Genomic DNA, 17,570 nt, shown 5'->3' with positions numbered 1-17,570 from the left:
GCCTCTGATTCTTGAGTGGCCTTGATTAAGTCACTTAGTTTAACTGTGTTCCAGTTACATACAGACAAACGTATACTGTACATATAAAAGTGTGCCAAGTGTTTACAGCAGTTGTAAAATGCTTTGGGATGGTGCACACTATAGAGGTTTAAACATCCGCCTATGCACTTTACTTACTTGGAGAAAATTGCAATGGCGAGACTCTAATTATAAAATACTAAGCAGTGGCCTCCCACCCCGTGCCAGTAATAACAGATCCAAACTGCCTACGGATGAAAACAAATAAAAAAGTCTTACAGTGTGTCTACAAAAAAAACAACAACACCACATACAGTATATACACACATACTGCACTATACGAGTCGTTACCAAACTATTTTTTGCATTAATTGTGACCTATTATATACATTATGCATTTCCAGCTTTATCAGTGTAAATAGGTGTAAAATGTGAATACGGGGCTCCTGGTGAAAATGAAACCTTTTTAAAACTGTTAAGCAAGAGGTCATCATTTTGGAATCTGAGGATCAGAAAAGACACAGTGTAAGACATTTAAGGACTCTCGTGCTGCTTTCACTGCTGCTACATTTTTATGATTATAACTAATGACAATATGACCACAATGACACTTACGAATAAGAATAACACTGTAAACAGAGCATGCATGAAATTTAGAAATGATCATCTCTAACCTGAAAATTTTAAACAGGCACTTTTTTCATAAATGGCTAGAAAATGAAGACAGACATTTGACAATGCATTTTTTTAATCAACATATTTCATTTCTGGATTAAGGAGAATCTGTCAGTGTCTTTGAAGTATCAGGTGCTAACAAGGTGCCCACCCTGGGTGGAATGCCAGTTTATTACAAGGCTCAGCAAGCAGTCACTCATGCTGCTCATTCCAGGCCAACTCAAAGTTGACAACCAACCCAACAGACATGCGTTTATGATATGGGAGTGCTGGGTGAAAGCCCACATGATCACAGAGAAAACATGAAACTACACACAGATAGTGACAACACAAGAAATCAAAACAATGGTGTCTTTAACTTTGAAGCAGCAGTGCAGACCTCCATATAGACAGCAGTGAAAAAAAGTTTCAGCTTACTTCTCAAGTGTTTGCATTTTGTTGACAACAATTTACCTGCTACTTTTCACAGTAATGAGAAACCCTTTTTCAAAAATAAAACCATCCTTTTACACAGTGATAAGAGAGATTCCTTGGAGTCAACATACCTGAACAGAATGTTGTTGTCGACAGATTACTTTTTGCATGCTTTCCCAATACCAGTAACACTTGAGAACAGGTCACTCACTTGAAGCTAAGCATGTTCAAGCCTGGTCAGTTCCTGGAAGGGAGACCAACCAAGAAAGCTTGGGTTGCTGTTGGAAGAGGTATTGGTAAGGTGATCACGAGGTGCTTACCCTGTGGTCTGTGTGTGGACCCAATACCCCAGAGCAGTGACGGTGACGCTGTGCTGAAAAATGGTGTCATCCTTTGAATGAATTGGCCTGAATCTCTGTGGTCATTAAAGATCCTTGGGCATCTTTGAAAAGAGATGGGTATTTCCCAATGTCATGGCTAAATTGAAGGGGTGAGTACATTTTTTGGCGAACTGTAGGTGAAGCATGGTTGTGACTCATCAAAGGGTCGGCTATGTGCTTGGTATTGAAGTGGGCTTCAAAACCTTTTAATTACCAAAATATAGTGCTATACATTTTGATGTGAGTTTCAAAACCTGTTAAATACATAACCAGCTTAGTTCCAAAAGCTGCTAAGTACACCAGCCAATCATCTCAGCGCATTCGCCGCATGACAAAAAATGGCGGACGTAAATATGGAGTTTGATGAGCCTATTTCTAAATCAAAAAATCCCAGGAAACGAAGCAGAAATCCTGAGAATTGGAAAAGAAATGTAGAAAAGAAGAAACGATACAGCGGCACTGAAAAGACGCCAAAGATTTCTTGCAATCATGCAGGTGTTGGTAGGCATCATGGAACGAGATGCGACGTTGGCCAGCTCACTCCGGCCGATATTGAAAAGTGTCCATCATGCCCTCATACATTCTGGCCCCCTAATCATCCCCTGTCTCTAATTGGCTATCTCTCTCTCTCACCTCTTTACCACTAAAAAGCTCATGTGTAATGAGTATACCGGTGCAAGAATGGCTACTGTCACATTGTCTAGGCCAGGGGTGTCGAACTCTAGGCCTGGAGGGCCGCAGTGGCTACAGGTTTTCATTCTAACCTTTTTCCTGATCAGTGAGCAGTTTTCACTGCTAATTAACTCCTTTTCCCTTCATTTTAATAGCCTTGTTTTTAAGTATTCAATCCTCTGAATTGATTTGTTTCTTCATTAAATGGCAGCCAAACAGAAATGAGATGTGAAACGAGCCAACAGATGTACAGCTAAACTGGGATTTCAAATTCCAACCAATTTCACTCCAAACAGGCTCTTAATGAGAAGCTGATTCTTGTTGTTAATTAAGCCCGTTATTTAATTCAATGGCTTGTTGCTGCTTTCATTCTGCCACAGCAGATATTTCCAAATTTGTTGATTTTTCTGTTTTTTCTAAGAACACCGTCAAAATGTTTTGGTGACCTGAGAGACTAACCTTACTGAGACCTTCACCTTTCTTTATTTTCAGATATTGTGTGATGGGCATAGGTGAGCCCCACCTTTTCATGCTGATTGGTCATTTGGTTACATTCAGTTTTGGCAAGATTAATGAGTAGTCTTGAATCGAAATGCAATATGTTTGGAATTGCATTTAGTTATGTCATGCCATCTACTAACATGAATTAAAACACAATATGCTTTTGACATGAAAATTGTGCGCTGTAGTGAAAAGCAATCTAACATTTGGTTAATATGTTTTTAATTATGACACGAAAAAAAAGTGGTAAAATTAAATGCATTACATGTATAGGTATTGTATTTCCATTTAGTTAACACTTCAGGTTGCTTTTCATTATTTTGCACAAATAATCTTCCATAACTATTGGGCCAAGTGAGCAACACCTAATCACATAAATGTAATCAGGCTGAAGTTTAGCAAGTTCAACACAATTATTACCGGTACCCACGTATCCGGGGTATTGTCGTGAGTGCCTATCCCAGCAAAGCAGAAAACAATCCTCGGGCAGGAGTGGCGCAAGTCAGTCGCAGCTTGCACGGTGAACACACAGCGGTGACTTCAGCAACTACAATTCACCTGGGCTTAATCGGGTTCAAGTTTAGTAACTTCAGTACATCATATTATAACATAGGCAGAGTAGGCTGTCATTCCTGCCCCACAGCGCCAAGGTCTGTATGTATTTACAGATTGATTGGCATCAGTGAATTTACTCATTCAACAACATTGTGTTCACTTCTTGTATTCCTATATTAAGAAATAATAATAATAATAATAGTAAGAGACACTCGTCTATTCGACAAGTGGTTTGTGGTCCTTCAGTCTGCTCTTTCCTACATTGCCTTTCTTCTGACGGTTTTTTGAACGTGTGTATTCGATCCAACACAGCAAAAGTGGCAGGACTCTATAAAAATATAATGCTTTTATTCAAAATAAAATGAAGTATAGTCAGTTTAGTCTGGATTTATTTTTATGTGTATAAAGTACAATGAAACTCCTATAGTATGTGCTCTTTTCACTACGCTATCATTCGGCGTTCAATAACTCGATTGTAACGGGGCTGGGGGGAGATCGGAATTGAGTTGCTATAATTTCACGGTCGCTGCAAGCACACAAGAGAGCAAGATACGTATCCTTACCTCGAGGAAATTGGACCAAGAATCTGTGATAAAATGATTATTTCTAGTTTCTTTCCTTCATCACAAGGATGTGTCATAGACGCAGGCGGCACATTTTCTTAAATTAAAACCTTTGCAGCGTCAATGTGAACGAACTTGGTACATTTTAAGGATTTTTTTTATCACATATGGACTCTGGGTTCCATAGACCCAACTGTAAGCTTCAAAAACAGAAATAAAAAGTATTTTTAAATTTTATATAAAAAAGCGTCACTTTAGAACACAATGTTATGGTGCTAATATATCCCCCAACTGCAAATAAATTGCTTCGATTAGAAATATTCCGAACTCAAAGTCCTGCTACGGCCGCCTGCTTGTCGGATGCAATTGCTTGTCGGCCCGCTTCAGTGCGTTTGCATTTTCTTCTTTCTGGCGCCACACGGCGGCCGGAAGCGGCAGTGCAGCGCTGCAGCGGCTTCATCCGGGACCCCGGCGCGATGGTCATGGCGGAGGGAACGGCTGTGTTAAGGAGGAATCGGCCAGGCACCAAGGCACAGGTAAGATGTTCGATGAAGTGAAACTGGGGTCTGTCTCAACGTGTGTATTGTTCGCTGGTCAGGCACAGTCAGTTGATGGGAACTGCAAAGCAGACTGGCCATTTTGAGAGCTGCTAGTACGGCTGTCGGGTGAGTGGGCCGCAAGAAACGGGCCCACACCGCTGCTGCTTGCTCAGGGAAGCCGGCGGCCACGTTGGGTTTCCCGCAGACCCTACATTACAGAACGCCCTTTCCGCTGTCGTGTACCCATTAAGTTAGCATCTCGTTCCTAACGAAACCAGGGCTTTTATACGGGTTGGTTCGGAAGCAGAAGCCCGCTGCACTTGTTTGTTAATGTGTTGCCAACGCAAACGGCCCTTGTTGTTTAATCTCACCAGTACGTAAAATTACAAGGCATAGAGAGTCGTCATTGGGGCCAGCTGAGCACGGGATCTGACGTGAGAAAGCAAAGTGTTCGTTACAGTCACAGTAAGCACAGCGGGGGGTTTTGTAAGAGACTAAAACTGTGACAAAATCGGCAAAACATGACCGTGTGTGTTTTTCTCTATGATTTGCAGTGTTTCTGTCCTAAAGGGTACGGCTTCTCCTCTTGTGGTGACTAAATTCTTTCCTGTAATTTAACGTAGAAGAATGTCAACACTCTCGTGCTAATACTTCAGATGTGAATTATCTACTTGTTTTGGAACAACTGCCCGCACAGCTATAACTGTAAACGGACCATTTCCGATGGTGTCCACTGCCTTACTTGTAGAGATCAGGAAATGTCCAGTTAGCAAATATGTGGCGCAAGTAGCCTTGGGCTGGATGTCTAAACAGTACGGGCAAATATACAATGTGACATGACCTATTTATAATGAGTCTTGTTACAAGAGTTCAACGTATGCTCCATCATAGGTTGCATAATTGCAAACATAGTATTCTCACAGAGATGAACTCCTGGATGGGCCATTTGGGCCCAAAGGTCAGGGAGCCCTCATGAAAATTAAACCAGCTCAGTTTTCATAGACTGAACCCAGGTGAACGGTAAGGATTTCAAGCCCCCTGAAGGGTCAGTTTTTCTCAAAGACAGAAGCCTTTGTAAAGTAGGACAGCTGAAGTATTAATTATTCATAATTTCTTTTTTCGTACTATATTTAGACTGGGGGCCTCATGTATAGAATCATGCCTAGATTCCATATTAAAATTTTGCTTACCCTTGAAACTTCAAGACATATTTTCTTTTATTTAAATATCATAAATACTAATTAAACTGAATGAAACTTATAAATGACATCTTTTTAATCTTGTATGTAATATGATACACATAAGGAATTGTCCCAAGTAATTTCTAGGTTTTTGCCATATTTGTGTTTTCTTGTTGAATACAAGTCATATTTGTATTCTGGCTGTTGCCAGTGCTTCACGTAAAGCATGCTATCTCCTATGCAAATCACTGTTACTATGTATTATCCACTCGGCTGGTATAACAGTTATACTATAGTGTTGTATGTCCTATAAATACAAGTCAGCATTTGGATGAATACAGTTTTATTCGACGTGTCATCAGATTAGTTCTGGCTGGTGGTAGGGGTGTATTGTATTTTACATAGTTATTGTCTGTTTTTCACCTGCATTATTATCATTCTTTAATAAATTTATTGTATCAGTATGCTGCTGCTGAAGAATGTGAATTTCCCATTGGGATTAATAAAGTATCTCTATCTATCTATCTATCTATCGATCTATCTATCTATTTATTTATTTATTGTCAGGCCCAGGGGCCCTTGGATATGTGAGAATACAGGGGCAGATCCTTCCAGCTTAATCCAGTTCAGGGTCCCATGGTGTTGAAGCCTATCTAAACAACCTTGGAAGGCTCCATTCACAAACATACTAACTCTCAGAATAATTGCACAAGGCCAATTTAATGTTGATAATTAAACCATTTTGCAAGTCTTTGGGGATGTTGGCAGGAGGATGTCCATTTGGAGTCTGTTTAACAACCCTGCACAGGATTTGAACTCTGAATTTTTAAGGTAACGTTGCTAACCATTGTGCCTATGAAACAGAAATCAAAGCAATAAGTTAACTTAGAACAGTTACGGCCATTTTCTTATATTTGAAGCCAGTTACTACTGCTAATGGAAACTTTTTCTTTTGCCTTGAAGGATAGGTTTAGTGTTTTTAAGTCAAAGTTCTTTCTTTACAAGTTCTTTCATGGTATATATATTGTATTTTTTTCCACATTAAATTTTATTTTAAAGAGAAGTGTTTTTTTTATAAATTGTAAAAATCCCTTGTGTGTTCTTGCAGCTTACAATGGGGCTAATGGATAAGCATGTCCATAGGTGAATAAAAAAAGTCATAAAACGTACCAAATATTTCAATTTTTCAAGCCATAAATGTTACTGAGTATTGATCTGTGCCTTGAGATTACATACATATTGCAAAATGGCATATCCATTTCAATTTAAGATTGTTTTTTTTTTTTTTTTTTTTTTTTAAACGAGGAAACTGTTAAGATTCAGCCATTTTAAAAGGAGACCGCACTTTACTCCAGTTTACTTTCTTGGCCAGGAATGTGGATTCATTCACCTTGGAAAGTCTGCACTATTATTGAAACCGAATGTTGATGCCCGGATGTATATTGCTGTCTCTGTTCTAAAGACAAGTAAGCAATAATAACAGAAAAAGTCACACTTAGGATTGCTAACATTCTTTTACCATACGGACGCTTACATTATTTCAGTCGCTGCTTTCACTACACAATGACGTGTTCCTGCCTCATTCCGCTCACCCGGGGTCAGGGGCAACCCATGTACTTCTGTTTCCCCTGGCTCCTTGCTGGCAGGTATGTATAAGGAGCACAATTTCAGGATTCATTTTTCTACCAAAAATGAAAAGTGTACCAGTAATCTATCATGTGAGGTATGGCTAATAGAGTCTAAGGGTGATGACTTTTGCTGGTAGCCTCACAGCACCAGGGTCTGCCTGGGTTTCATGCGTACTCCCTGTGTATTTATGGAATAATTGGTATCTGTGCATGTCGGTTCGTTTACTCAAAGCTGCTGTCCTCAGGTTTTCTTAAATCAAAACCTTTGCTGCTTCAAAGTGGACAGGTTTGGTAAGATTTAAGGCATTTTCATTCATCTCTGGACCCGTGTATCCATTATTCCTATTTTTAGCTGCATGAACAGACCAGGAATCTTCATAATGAAAAGCAGCTTCACATTAGAATAAAATTTTTATCTGGCAAATTAATATTATAGTAATTGAGAAGAAATAACTGACTTGAAAAATGCAGAACTTAATCCTTTTCATTTTAAAAATGTGCTTTTTAATCAGATTTCTTAATTGTTTTTCTACCTTTACCAACTAACTGGGGGCTCAAACAGAATTCCTTGAGGGCTACTGTTTTAACTGTAGTTTCTTAATTTATAGCAAATTCCTAGTTTTAATAACTTTTTTTTAATCCAGTGACTTGTTAACACTCTCATTCTCCCACTCAAGACATTTCTAAAACTGTCGATTTTCATTTTTATGAATGTGTTATCAAAATGTTTTGTGCACTAGTAGAGATATTTATACTTTGCAGACCCTTGCAATTTTCTTTTTAGATATTTTATCAAGACAGATATGATGGACAAAAAAAAACTCATTCAAATGGAATTAAGTTAGTAGGACATCTGTTGACTCACTTTTCATCTCCTTATAGTTTGACTGCTGGTTACATTTAAGAATTCTGAATCTGAAAAAGCAAGTTAATTAAAAAAAAAAAAATTAAAATGAAAGTAAAAGCAGCAAGTTCTATTAGCAGCAGTAACTGGTTACTAAATGAGAAAGTGGCCGGAACCAAAACCTTTAGTCACTGCGTCCCTCAAGAATCTGAGTTTGGTATACCGAGTTAGACTACTCCATGCTCAAGTTAGAATTTTTTTTTTTTAATAAAAACTTGTGCATACTATTTAACATCTCAAAACACTATGCACACGTACAAGAGAAAAATATGTATTTTTTCATTTTTGTTATGAAAATTATACTCTTAACAGAAAGACTAGTGTTATCAGTGGTCAGTATTATACTGCTTGGATTGGATCAAGGTGTATAGTTTGTACAGGGATACTTTACTCGGCTCCAGCCTGTAAAGAAAGTGAACCTCTTCACTGTTAATAGAAGGTTGTATGCCATTCTATGAAATATGCATGCACTGCAAGGTTTCTTCCTGAAATATACTTTAAAGTTTAGCTAATCTTCATTAATTCAACTGCCATGTTTAAAATGTTTCCTTAGGCTTGAAAATTCTTGGATTTGTCGCTTAATATTTCAGAAGGCTTTATGTATTCACTAAGGAAATAATGGATATGTCCTTAATAGTAGCCAAAATGGCCATTTAATACAAAACTTGTCTAATGAAGTATTTTAATCTTAATGAAGAAAAATAACCTTTTTTGAGTGCAGGTTATAGATGTGACCGGCAAGAAGGTGCCAGTATAAATAGGAGCAGTAAGCAGTGCATAGATTAATTATGATTTGTTAGTTGCACCATAGTTACCAAAAATTGACCCTTGTTAAAAGATGACTTGCTTCTGAGTAAAATGTAGGGCGAGTCCACAAGAGTACATTGGATCAGCAGCTTTTGGTTGACTCTGTACCTCAGGGAATATCATATCACCATAGAAATAAACACAAAAATCATGGAGGATGAACAGAAGACCATAGGTGACGGTATAGAACACCAGCACAAGATGATCTGGAAGTAGACTTGTGAGTGGAGCCATATACCAGAGATGCATGAATATATGTAGCAGCCAGACTAGATACTTCATGGATAGTGGATTGGGGAAGGACTCCACTTGTGCAGGGACTGTGTGGTCTGAGTTTGGAGGTGACTGTGAAAGTTATTCAAACTGCATCAAATAAGTTGTTTAGTTGGACCCAGATTGCCTTTCATGCTTTTTGAACTATTTTTTGTAGGTGAATAAGTGGATGAGTCCTCCTTGGATATATTAATACTTTGCCATATTTAAGTTAGGCTCAGGGGACTGATGAGGTCTTTTTTCCATTATTGATTTTATTTTGGATTTCAATCCTGCACCCAACATTGTCATTGTGGCATTTGTAGTTTTTTTTTTTTCTTTTTTTTTTCCTGTGTCAGTATGAGATTTTCTTTCTTTATTCCATGGATGTTTTTCATGCAGTTTGCCGTTGTACAGCATTGGCCACAATTGGTTGGAGTCACGTCATAAACCTTATCTCTATTCTGCATTAAAATGTGAAATTCTTTTTCTTGGCCACCTCTATGAAGTGCATGGAGTAAGTAACAAGAAAAATCATTTTTAGGTGGAGTATTTCTTTAATGTCAATTGATATATACATGCATATTCTCAAAGCTGTTTAATCCAGTTAAGTGTTGCAAGTTAAGTTGTTGGAGTCTGTTCTGGCAGCATGGGGCACAAGTTCACCATAATTATAATATGTAATTTACATCGATGGACAAATAATGTCTTCAAGCGATAGCAGTTGTCCATTGTTTTTTTTTTTTTTGTTTTTTTCTGATTTAAACTGTGAATGTACGACTGTTAGAAAAAAATCATGATCCTGCTACTTATTAATGCAAGCTTGACAATTTTTATATAACATCACCCACATACTTGTAATGTTCTTGTCTGAAATATGTAAGCCGTTATATACATATTTATCTTTTTCAAAGCTTAAAATGGATATCTCCTCTTAATACATTTCTATTTTTTTTCTGTGTCTCAAAAGTTGTAACTATTAAAGATAAGGGAAATAAATGTATTTTATATTAAGGTGGTTGTTTCAGGAGGATAAGCTAAAAAAAGGAATAGCTTCTTGTTCAGTATACTCTAGATTTGCAGATATCTTTACAAAGCCTAAACATTTATGAATGCTGTGTTATTAGGAGAGGTCATGATGGTTTAATTTCAAAAGGGTCAGATAAAGAGTAACTTATCTAAAGTTTGTTTAATTTTACACCACAAATTTTAAATCCTAATGCTTAACACTAGAATTACCAGAGCCAACGAAAAAACTCGTAAATCGGGCCCACCTTAAATCCCTTCGCACCTCTCCATCAGCGTCTTTTTTTCTTCTTAATGTGTCGATAAGCAGCAAGCAGCCTGCTATACCACCCCCCCCACCGCTGCAGAACGGGCAAGAAGTTCTCCCAGTTTCTGCCTTGATTGATTATATGGTAGTGAGCTACCCAGAATTGTAAGGGGAAATAATTTGATGTGTGTTTTGTGTCTGACAATCTATGTAAACACATCGTTAAAACAAATGTTTTTCATGTTTTAGTAATAAATAACAAAATGTAGACATGAATTGTATAATGTGTGAAGGCTGATGGCCAAATACCAAACACTTTCACAAAACGTGCAAGTACAATACAACAGCTTCTGTGGTGCTGTGGTTAGAACTGCCGACATATAATCCGGAGATCATGAGTTCAAAACCAGCTCCCTGTAAAATTTACCATTTAGAGTAGTAAACTGGTCTTATTGTTAATATTACACAATAAAAACATACATTTGATTTGTGTCTCTAACAGCCGGTGTAAATTTATAGGACTTGTAAAAAGTTGCGTTTTTTTTTTTTTTTTTTTTTTTACTTTTACTCTCTGTCACGATACAACATGATCTGACGCGGTTACTTTTTATCTGAAACTGGGAATAACTGTAGAAGTGAGTGGTGTTTTTGAGACAATCAAACTGGAAAATCTCTGATCTGGAGGGATAAAAGCTGACACACAAACGCTGGTGAATCTGCCTGTTTTATTGAGTGTTCCTGCTCAGGCAGGCTGAATTAGTATTCACCTTATGGTCCATGATGTCAAAGCCGCACTGAAAAAAAACAGAGACATAGGTATATATGGTATTTGGAATAACTCATTTTATGACCTGTATAGTACATTTCGGAACACATTGTGGCACTGATGCAACATTATTTATATTATTCATATTCATTCGCATGCCTTCTTGCGCTTGTAATCAGTGACCATGGTTTGTTCCTACGCCCCCCCCCGATCTTGCCAGTGTCCACTTTTGGGTGCATGGGGTGTTTCTTTTGTACTCCAGGACGTGCAAAGGAAAGAATAGTACAGAGAGGTCAGTTCCGCGCTATAGGCATCATCAGATTCAAATGTTAACAGTTCATACACAACCAAAGGCCGTACTTTCTAAGTTTACGACATGTGTACCTGTTGCAATGTACGCACTTCTCTCTGTGCTATGGTTACTATTACACTGAAGGGGCTGGGGAAGTGGCAGTCTTGGAACAGAAGCTTGACAATGTTGCATCCTCCTTTGCTTTATACATCGCTTTTTCTTGTAAGAAGCGACGACGAAGCTCCTCTGCAAGATGAGCAAAGAACACTCTTCTTTTCTCAGTGGCCCCTGTATATGCCTTGTACAGTACATGTGCATTGACCGCCGTCAAGTCAACCGTGTTATAGCGCAAGCAACCGGCCACCTGTGTGCTTCTGCTCACACTGAATAAGCTCACGCCTTCTGGTGCACAATGTCAAAGCAGCACCAGGCAAAAAAGAAAAATATCATTTTATGACCTGAATAGTACCAATTAGAAAACATTGTCGCAATAATATTTGAAAACGAATAGCGTCAGATCAGCTGTAAATGTATGGTATTTCTAAAAGTTAGCTTTTTTTTCAGTTTTATTCTGTCATGTTAATGCTCCCCCTCACCCTCAAACCCCCCCACACCCCACCCCCAATCTGATCGGGATCAGGTGAGAATTTATACTGGCACTATTAGTCATATCGGGGGGGTTTGCGGAGGGAGAGCATGAGCATATAGTTATGAAAAAGTTTGGGAACCCCTCTCAGCCTGCATAATAATTTACTTTCAACAAAAAAGATAACAGTGGTATTTCTTTCATTTCCTAGGAACATCTGAGTACTGGGGTTTTTTCCAAACAAAGATTTTTAGTGAAGCAGTCTTTAGTTGTATGAAATTAAATCAAATGAAAGCTGGCTGTGCAAAAATGTGGGTACCCTTGTAATTTTGCTGATTTGAATACATGTAACTGCTCAATACTGATTTCTTGCAACACCAAATTGGTTGGATTAGCTCGTTAAGCCTTGAACTTCATAGACAGGTGTGTCCAATCATGAGAAAAGGTATTTAAGGTGGTCAATTGCAAGTTGTGCTTCCCTTTGACTCTCCTCTGAAGAGTGACAGCATGGGATCCTCAAAGCAACGCTCAAAAGATCTGAAAACAGATTGTTCAGTATCATGGTTTAGGGGAAGGCTACAAAAAGCTATCTCAGAGGTTTAAACTGTCAGTTTCAACTGTAAGGAATGTAATCAGGAAATGGAAGGCCACAGGCACAGTTGCTGTTAAACCTAGGTCTGGCAGGCCAAGAAAAATACAGGAGCGGCATATGCGCAGGATTGTGAGAATGGTTACAGGCAACCCACATATCACCTCCAAAGACCTGCAGGAACATCTTGCTGCAGATGGTGTACCTGTACATCGTTCTACAACTCAGCACAATTTGCACAAAGAACATCTGTATGGCAGGGTGATGAGAAAGAAGCCCTTTCTGCACTCATGCCACAAACAGTCGCTTGTTGTATGCAAATGCTCATTTAGACAAGTCAGATTCATTTTGGAAGAAAGTGCTTTGGACTGATGAGGCAAAAATGTAGTTATTTGGTCATAACAAAAAGCGCTTTGCATGGTGGAAGAAGAACACCACATTCCAAGAAAAATACGTGCTACCTACTGTCAAATTTGATGGAGGTTCCATCATGCTGTGGGGCTAGTTCATGGACTGGGGCCCATGTTAAAGTCGAGGGTCGGATGAATTCAACCCAATATCGATAAATTCTTCAGGATAATGTTCAAGCATCAGTCATAAAGTTGAAGTTATTCAGGGGTTGGATATTCCAACAAGACAATGACCCAAAACACAGTTTGAAATGTACAAAGGCATTCATGCAGAGGGAGAAGTACAATGTTCTGGAACGGCCGTCACAGTCTCCTGACTTAAATATCATCGAAAATCTATGGGATGATTTGAAGCAGGCTGTCCATTCTCAGCAGCCATCAAATTTAACTGAACTGGAGAGATTTTGTATGGAAGAATGGTCAAAAAATACCTCCATCCAGAATCCAGACGCTCATCAAAGGCTATAGGAGGCGTCTAGAGGCTGTTATATTTTCAAAAGGAGGCTCAACTAAGTGTTGATGTAATATCTCTGTTGGGGTGCCCAAATTTATGCACCTGTCTAATTTTGTTATGATGCATATTGCATATTTTTTATTAATCCAATAAACTTAATGTCACTGCTGAAATACTACTGTTTCTATAAGGCATGTCATATATTAAAAGGAAGTTGCTACTTTGAAAGCTCAGCCAATGATAAACAAAAATCCAAAGAATTAAGAGGGGTTCCCAAGCTTTTTCATGACTGTATATACCTATGTCTCTGGTTTTTTTTGTCAGTGCGGCTTTGACATCATGGACCATAAGGTGCATACTAATTCAGCGTGAGCAGGAACACTCAATAAAACTGAATTAAAAAAAATTCAAGTGACGGTGAGATACGAAGCAGACAGATTCACCAGTGTTTGTCTGTCAGCTTTTATCCCTCCAGATCAGAGAATTTCGAGTTCGATTGTCTCAAAACACCACTCGCATCTACAGTTATTCCTAGTTTCAGATAAAAATTAACCACGTTCGGATCATGTTGTATCGTGATCGTGACTGAAAGAGTAAAAGTGGAAAAAAAAAAAAAACCTGCTAATTTTTACAAGTACTATAAATTTACACTGGCTGTTGCAGACACGAATCAAATGTATGTTTTTATTATGTAATATTAACAGTAAGACCAGCTCACTACTCTAAGTGGTAAATTTTCCATGGGGCTGGTTTCAAACTCACGACCTCCGGATTATAAATCGGCAGTTCTAACCACAGCACCACGGAAGATGTTGTATTGTACTTGCACGTTTTGTGAAAGTGTTTATTTGATATTTGGCCATCAGGCTTCGCACATTATACAGTTCATGTCTACATTTTGTTATTTATTACTAAAACATGAAAAACGTTTCTTTTAACGATGTGTTTACATAGATTGTTGTAGACACAAAACACACATTAAACTATTTCCCCTTACAATTCTGGGTAGCTCACTACCACATAGTCAATCAAGGCAGGAACTGGGAGAACTTCTTGCCCGTTCTGCAGCGGTAGGGGGATGGTATAGCAGGCCGCTTGCTGCTTATCGACACATTTAGAAAACAAAAGACGCTGATGGAGAGGTGCGAAGGGATTTAAGGTGGGCCGAATTTACAAGATTTTTCATTGGTTCTGGTAATTCTAGTGTTAAACAGAGGTGTGGTGGTAAAAACAACCTAGAACATTGTAAGGCAAAGGCAGGTGAAAAATGTCTACAGGACTAAGGTTAAGACCTAACTACTGTATAGTATCTAGGAATAGTACAACGAAGCAGTCTACAAATTTAGATGAACAATACCAATGAATACACTTGTGCCATCATCCTGTGAAGTTTGAATTTTTTTTTTATATTGGAATTTTGATTAAGAATTTATTAAGTTTGAGATGAACCAAAAATAGTAAAGAGATTTTGAACATTACAGTTTGATGCTATTTGTGCACCAAGCAAGTAATATTGCAGAGCAGACCATATGGAGTTAGATTACTGCCAAAAGTCAGTGCATTAGCATGACTGATATGATTTGCCAGCATGCTGAAGACATTGTAAATGCAAATGATAAATTTTTGCAAGCATGCGTAGGACATTTTGAGGGTGAGCGATACGTTGTGCGTTTAGTTATATTTCATTGGAAATCATAAAGAGAGGAAGCATAATGTATTAAAAAAAAAAAAAAAAAAAAATTTTAAGGACTGTTGGTGGTGCCTATCTCTGCAGCAAGCCAAGTAGCAATCATGGGTGTAATTCTATTCAGTATATTACCTCCTTGGTGTTAACTGCTTGGAAATGTATGTAAATTGCATTACACCCGAATCAAACTCAGTAAGATGTGTTAATAACCCCCTTTATAGTGTTATGCCCAAATAACTCTGGGGATAGTGTTCTGCTGCCATATAGTAAATGAAATATTGCGCAAAAAAATTGTTTTTCTATACATTCTGCCACTTTTTGATAACTCTAACTCATCAATATTCATGAGTGGGGTGGTGCCTTCAACCAAAAGCAAAATGGCAAACAAAAGCTGTAAAGCCAGTTTTAGAACAAACTGCAAATGAGCCATTCCTTGATTTGTGTGATGATGATGATGTGAGTTGGTCATCAGATGTTGACATGGATAGTGAAACTGCAACCTTTCAGTGATTCCAAACTGCCAGGATTCAGTGATGTTCATGTTTGGTGTCCGCTTTACACTACTACTGACAATCCTGTAACTCCGATCTAGTGATGTCTGTTGGTTATAATTATCTGGTCTTTTTATGATTTGATGATAGTCTGATGGAGAAAATGTTTTTTGAAAATAACCACTATGCTGAGCAGTGTTCAAAAAGTAACAGTAAACAGTTTACTTGTTACAGTTGCTAGTAGACTGCCACTGGAGGTGACATGCAGGTGTTTTTCAGTCACTTGATCCTGCAGGGTATAGTAGATAAACCAGTCCAGAGATGGCATTGGTCCACAAACCAGTTGTTGAAGACACCGCCATCTGGTCGAACAGTGCCTATGTGTGTTGGTGGCTGTTTTAAAACATTACACAAGACACGTTGTCACTAATAAATTTGCAAATACCTCAAGTAAACTTTTTTCATATTGTCATTATGTGATGTTGTGTGTAGAATTCTGAGGAAGAAAATGAATTTAATCCATTTTGGAATAAGGCTGTAACATAACAAAATGTGGAAAAAGCGATGCGCTGTGAATACTTTCCGGATGCACTGTATATTCTAAGTCTACATCAGTACAGCAGTAGACTATAGACATACTGTATCTATGTTGAAGTTTTGGGATTTACATTTTTCTGTTACATATATTTTTTTGTTGTTGGAAATAAAATATTCACTTTTGGCTCATTTTTCCAGGAGTAAACATGATGCTAAGCAAGCTACAAATGTGATGATCTGTTGTTGTTTTGTAGTAAAAGTTGTTAAACTGTCAAAACAGTTTGGATTTAGAGAGGAAGTCTGAGGTTTTTTTTGCATCAATTTTGTGTGAATCCAAAAAGAACAAAAGACAGACACTATGCTCATCTGTTTTTAAAGTACAAAAATACAGTGTCTTTAGTAATTTGTTCCTCAGTATTTATTATTTGAAGACTTGATCGTGGTATTTCCCAGCAGAAGCTAATTTCAACTGAAATCATTCAATCATTGAACAACGGAAAGTGAAATGCAGAATTGGTCAACAAAGTCATTCACATTAAGGTTTCAGAGTTTCTTTTTGACATTTCAGTAAACCATTTGGTGCACATAAGCCACTGAGACTGGGTCAGAAATATTTTTTCATACTTACTTACAAGTAGTGACTTCAGCAACTTTCTTGTGATTTTTGTGATGATTTCAAAACAGTTGGCATAAAATCATATACAGGTACTCCTCACTTTACGACCGAGTTCCGTTCCGACGACTATGTCGTTAAGCGAATTGGTCGATAAGTGAGGAGCTTGCGCCGGGAATATAGGATCGTTGTAAAATTATAAAATTATGCAACAAACTTCAAATTTTTTTCATAAAAAGACATGCATATGTACATATTGTCATTTGTAAATAATTCTGTCGATTTTTCGCCTTCACGTGCCTTCAGAGTCTCAGATACTGTGTGCCATAGCTTGAATTATTAAAAGGCTTATTGGCATATTATTTTGCATCTGGTTGTCAAACCAGATTGCCAATAATTTCTCCATCTCATTAATAAGACCTTTTCGCTGCCTAGTTATTATGGCTTTAAATCCTGTCGATGATTTCACCGCCTCTTTCACTCTAACTTTATCCTTTAAAATCGTTGAAATTGTTGAATGTGCCAATTTCAAGTCACATGCTATTTCATCCATCCATCCATCCATCCTCTTCCGCTTATCCGAGATCGGGTCGCGGGGGCAGCAGCTTGAGCAGAGATGCCCAGACTTCCCTCTCCCCGGCCACTTCTTCTAGCTCTTCCAGGAGAATCCCAAGGCGTTCCCAGGCTAGCTGAGAGACAGTCCCTCCAGCGTGTCCTGAGTCTTCCCCGGGGCCTCCTCCCGGTTAGACGTGCCCGGAACACCTCACCAGGGAGGCGTCCTGG

General features: G+C 38.3%; 1 protein-coding gene across 2 annotated transcripts in view; it reads left to right on the top strand.

The window, feature by feature from the left end:
- The window catches only part of LOC114656192 (MOB-like protein phocein), a 54,151-nt gene that overhangs the window by 12,223 nt on the left and 24,358 nt on the right, over window positions 1–17,570 (top strand). The window contains exon 1 of one of the 2 annotated variants that reach the window (XM_028807646.2): window positions 4,176–4,314. The exons of the other annotated variant lie outside the window; for it this stretch is intronic. Within the exon in view, the coding sequence (XP_028663479.1) occupies window positions 4,255–4,314 (60 nt within the window). The 5' untranslated portion in view covers window positions 4,176–4,254. Of the gene's footprint in view, window positions 1–4,175; window positions 4,315–17,570 lie in introns of those variants that run through there. 2 annotated transcript variants of the gene reach the window in all.

Source organism: Erpetoichthys calabaricus, chromosome 8, assembly GCF_900747795.2.
Source record: "Erpetoichthys calabaricus chromosome 8, fErpCal1.3, whole genome shotgun sequence".
Lineage (NCBI taxonomy): Eukaryota > Metazoa > Chordata > Cladistia > Polypteriformes > Polypteridae > Erpetoichthys > Erpetoichthys calabaricus.
The sequence above is the reverse complement of the archived record's forward strand: the minus strand, read 5'-3'. Positions and strand labels throughout refer to the sequence as shown.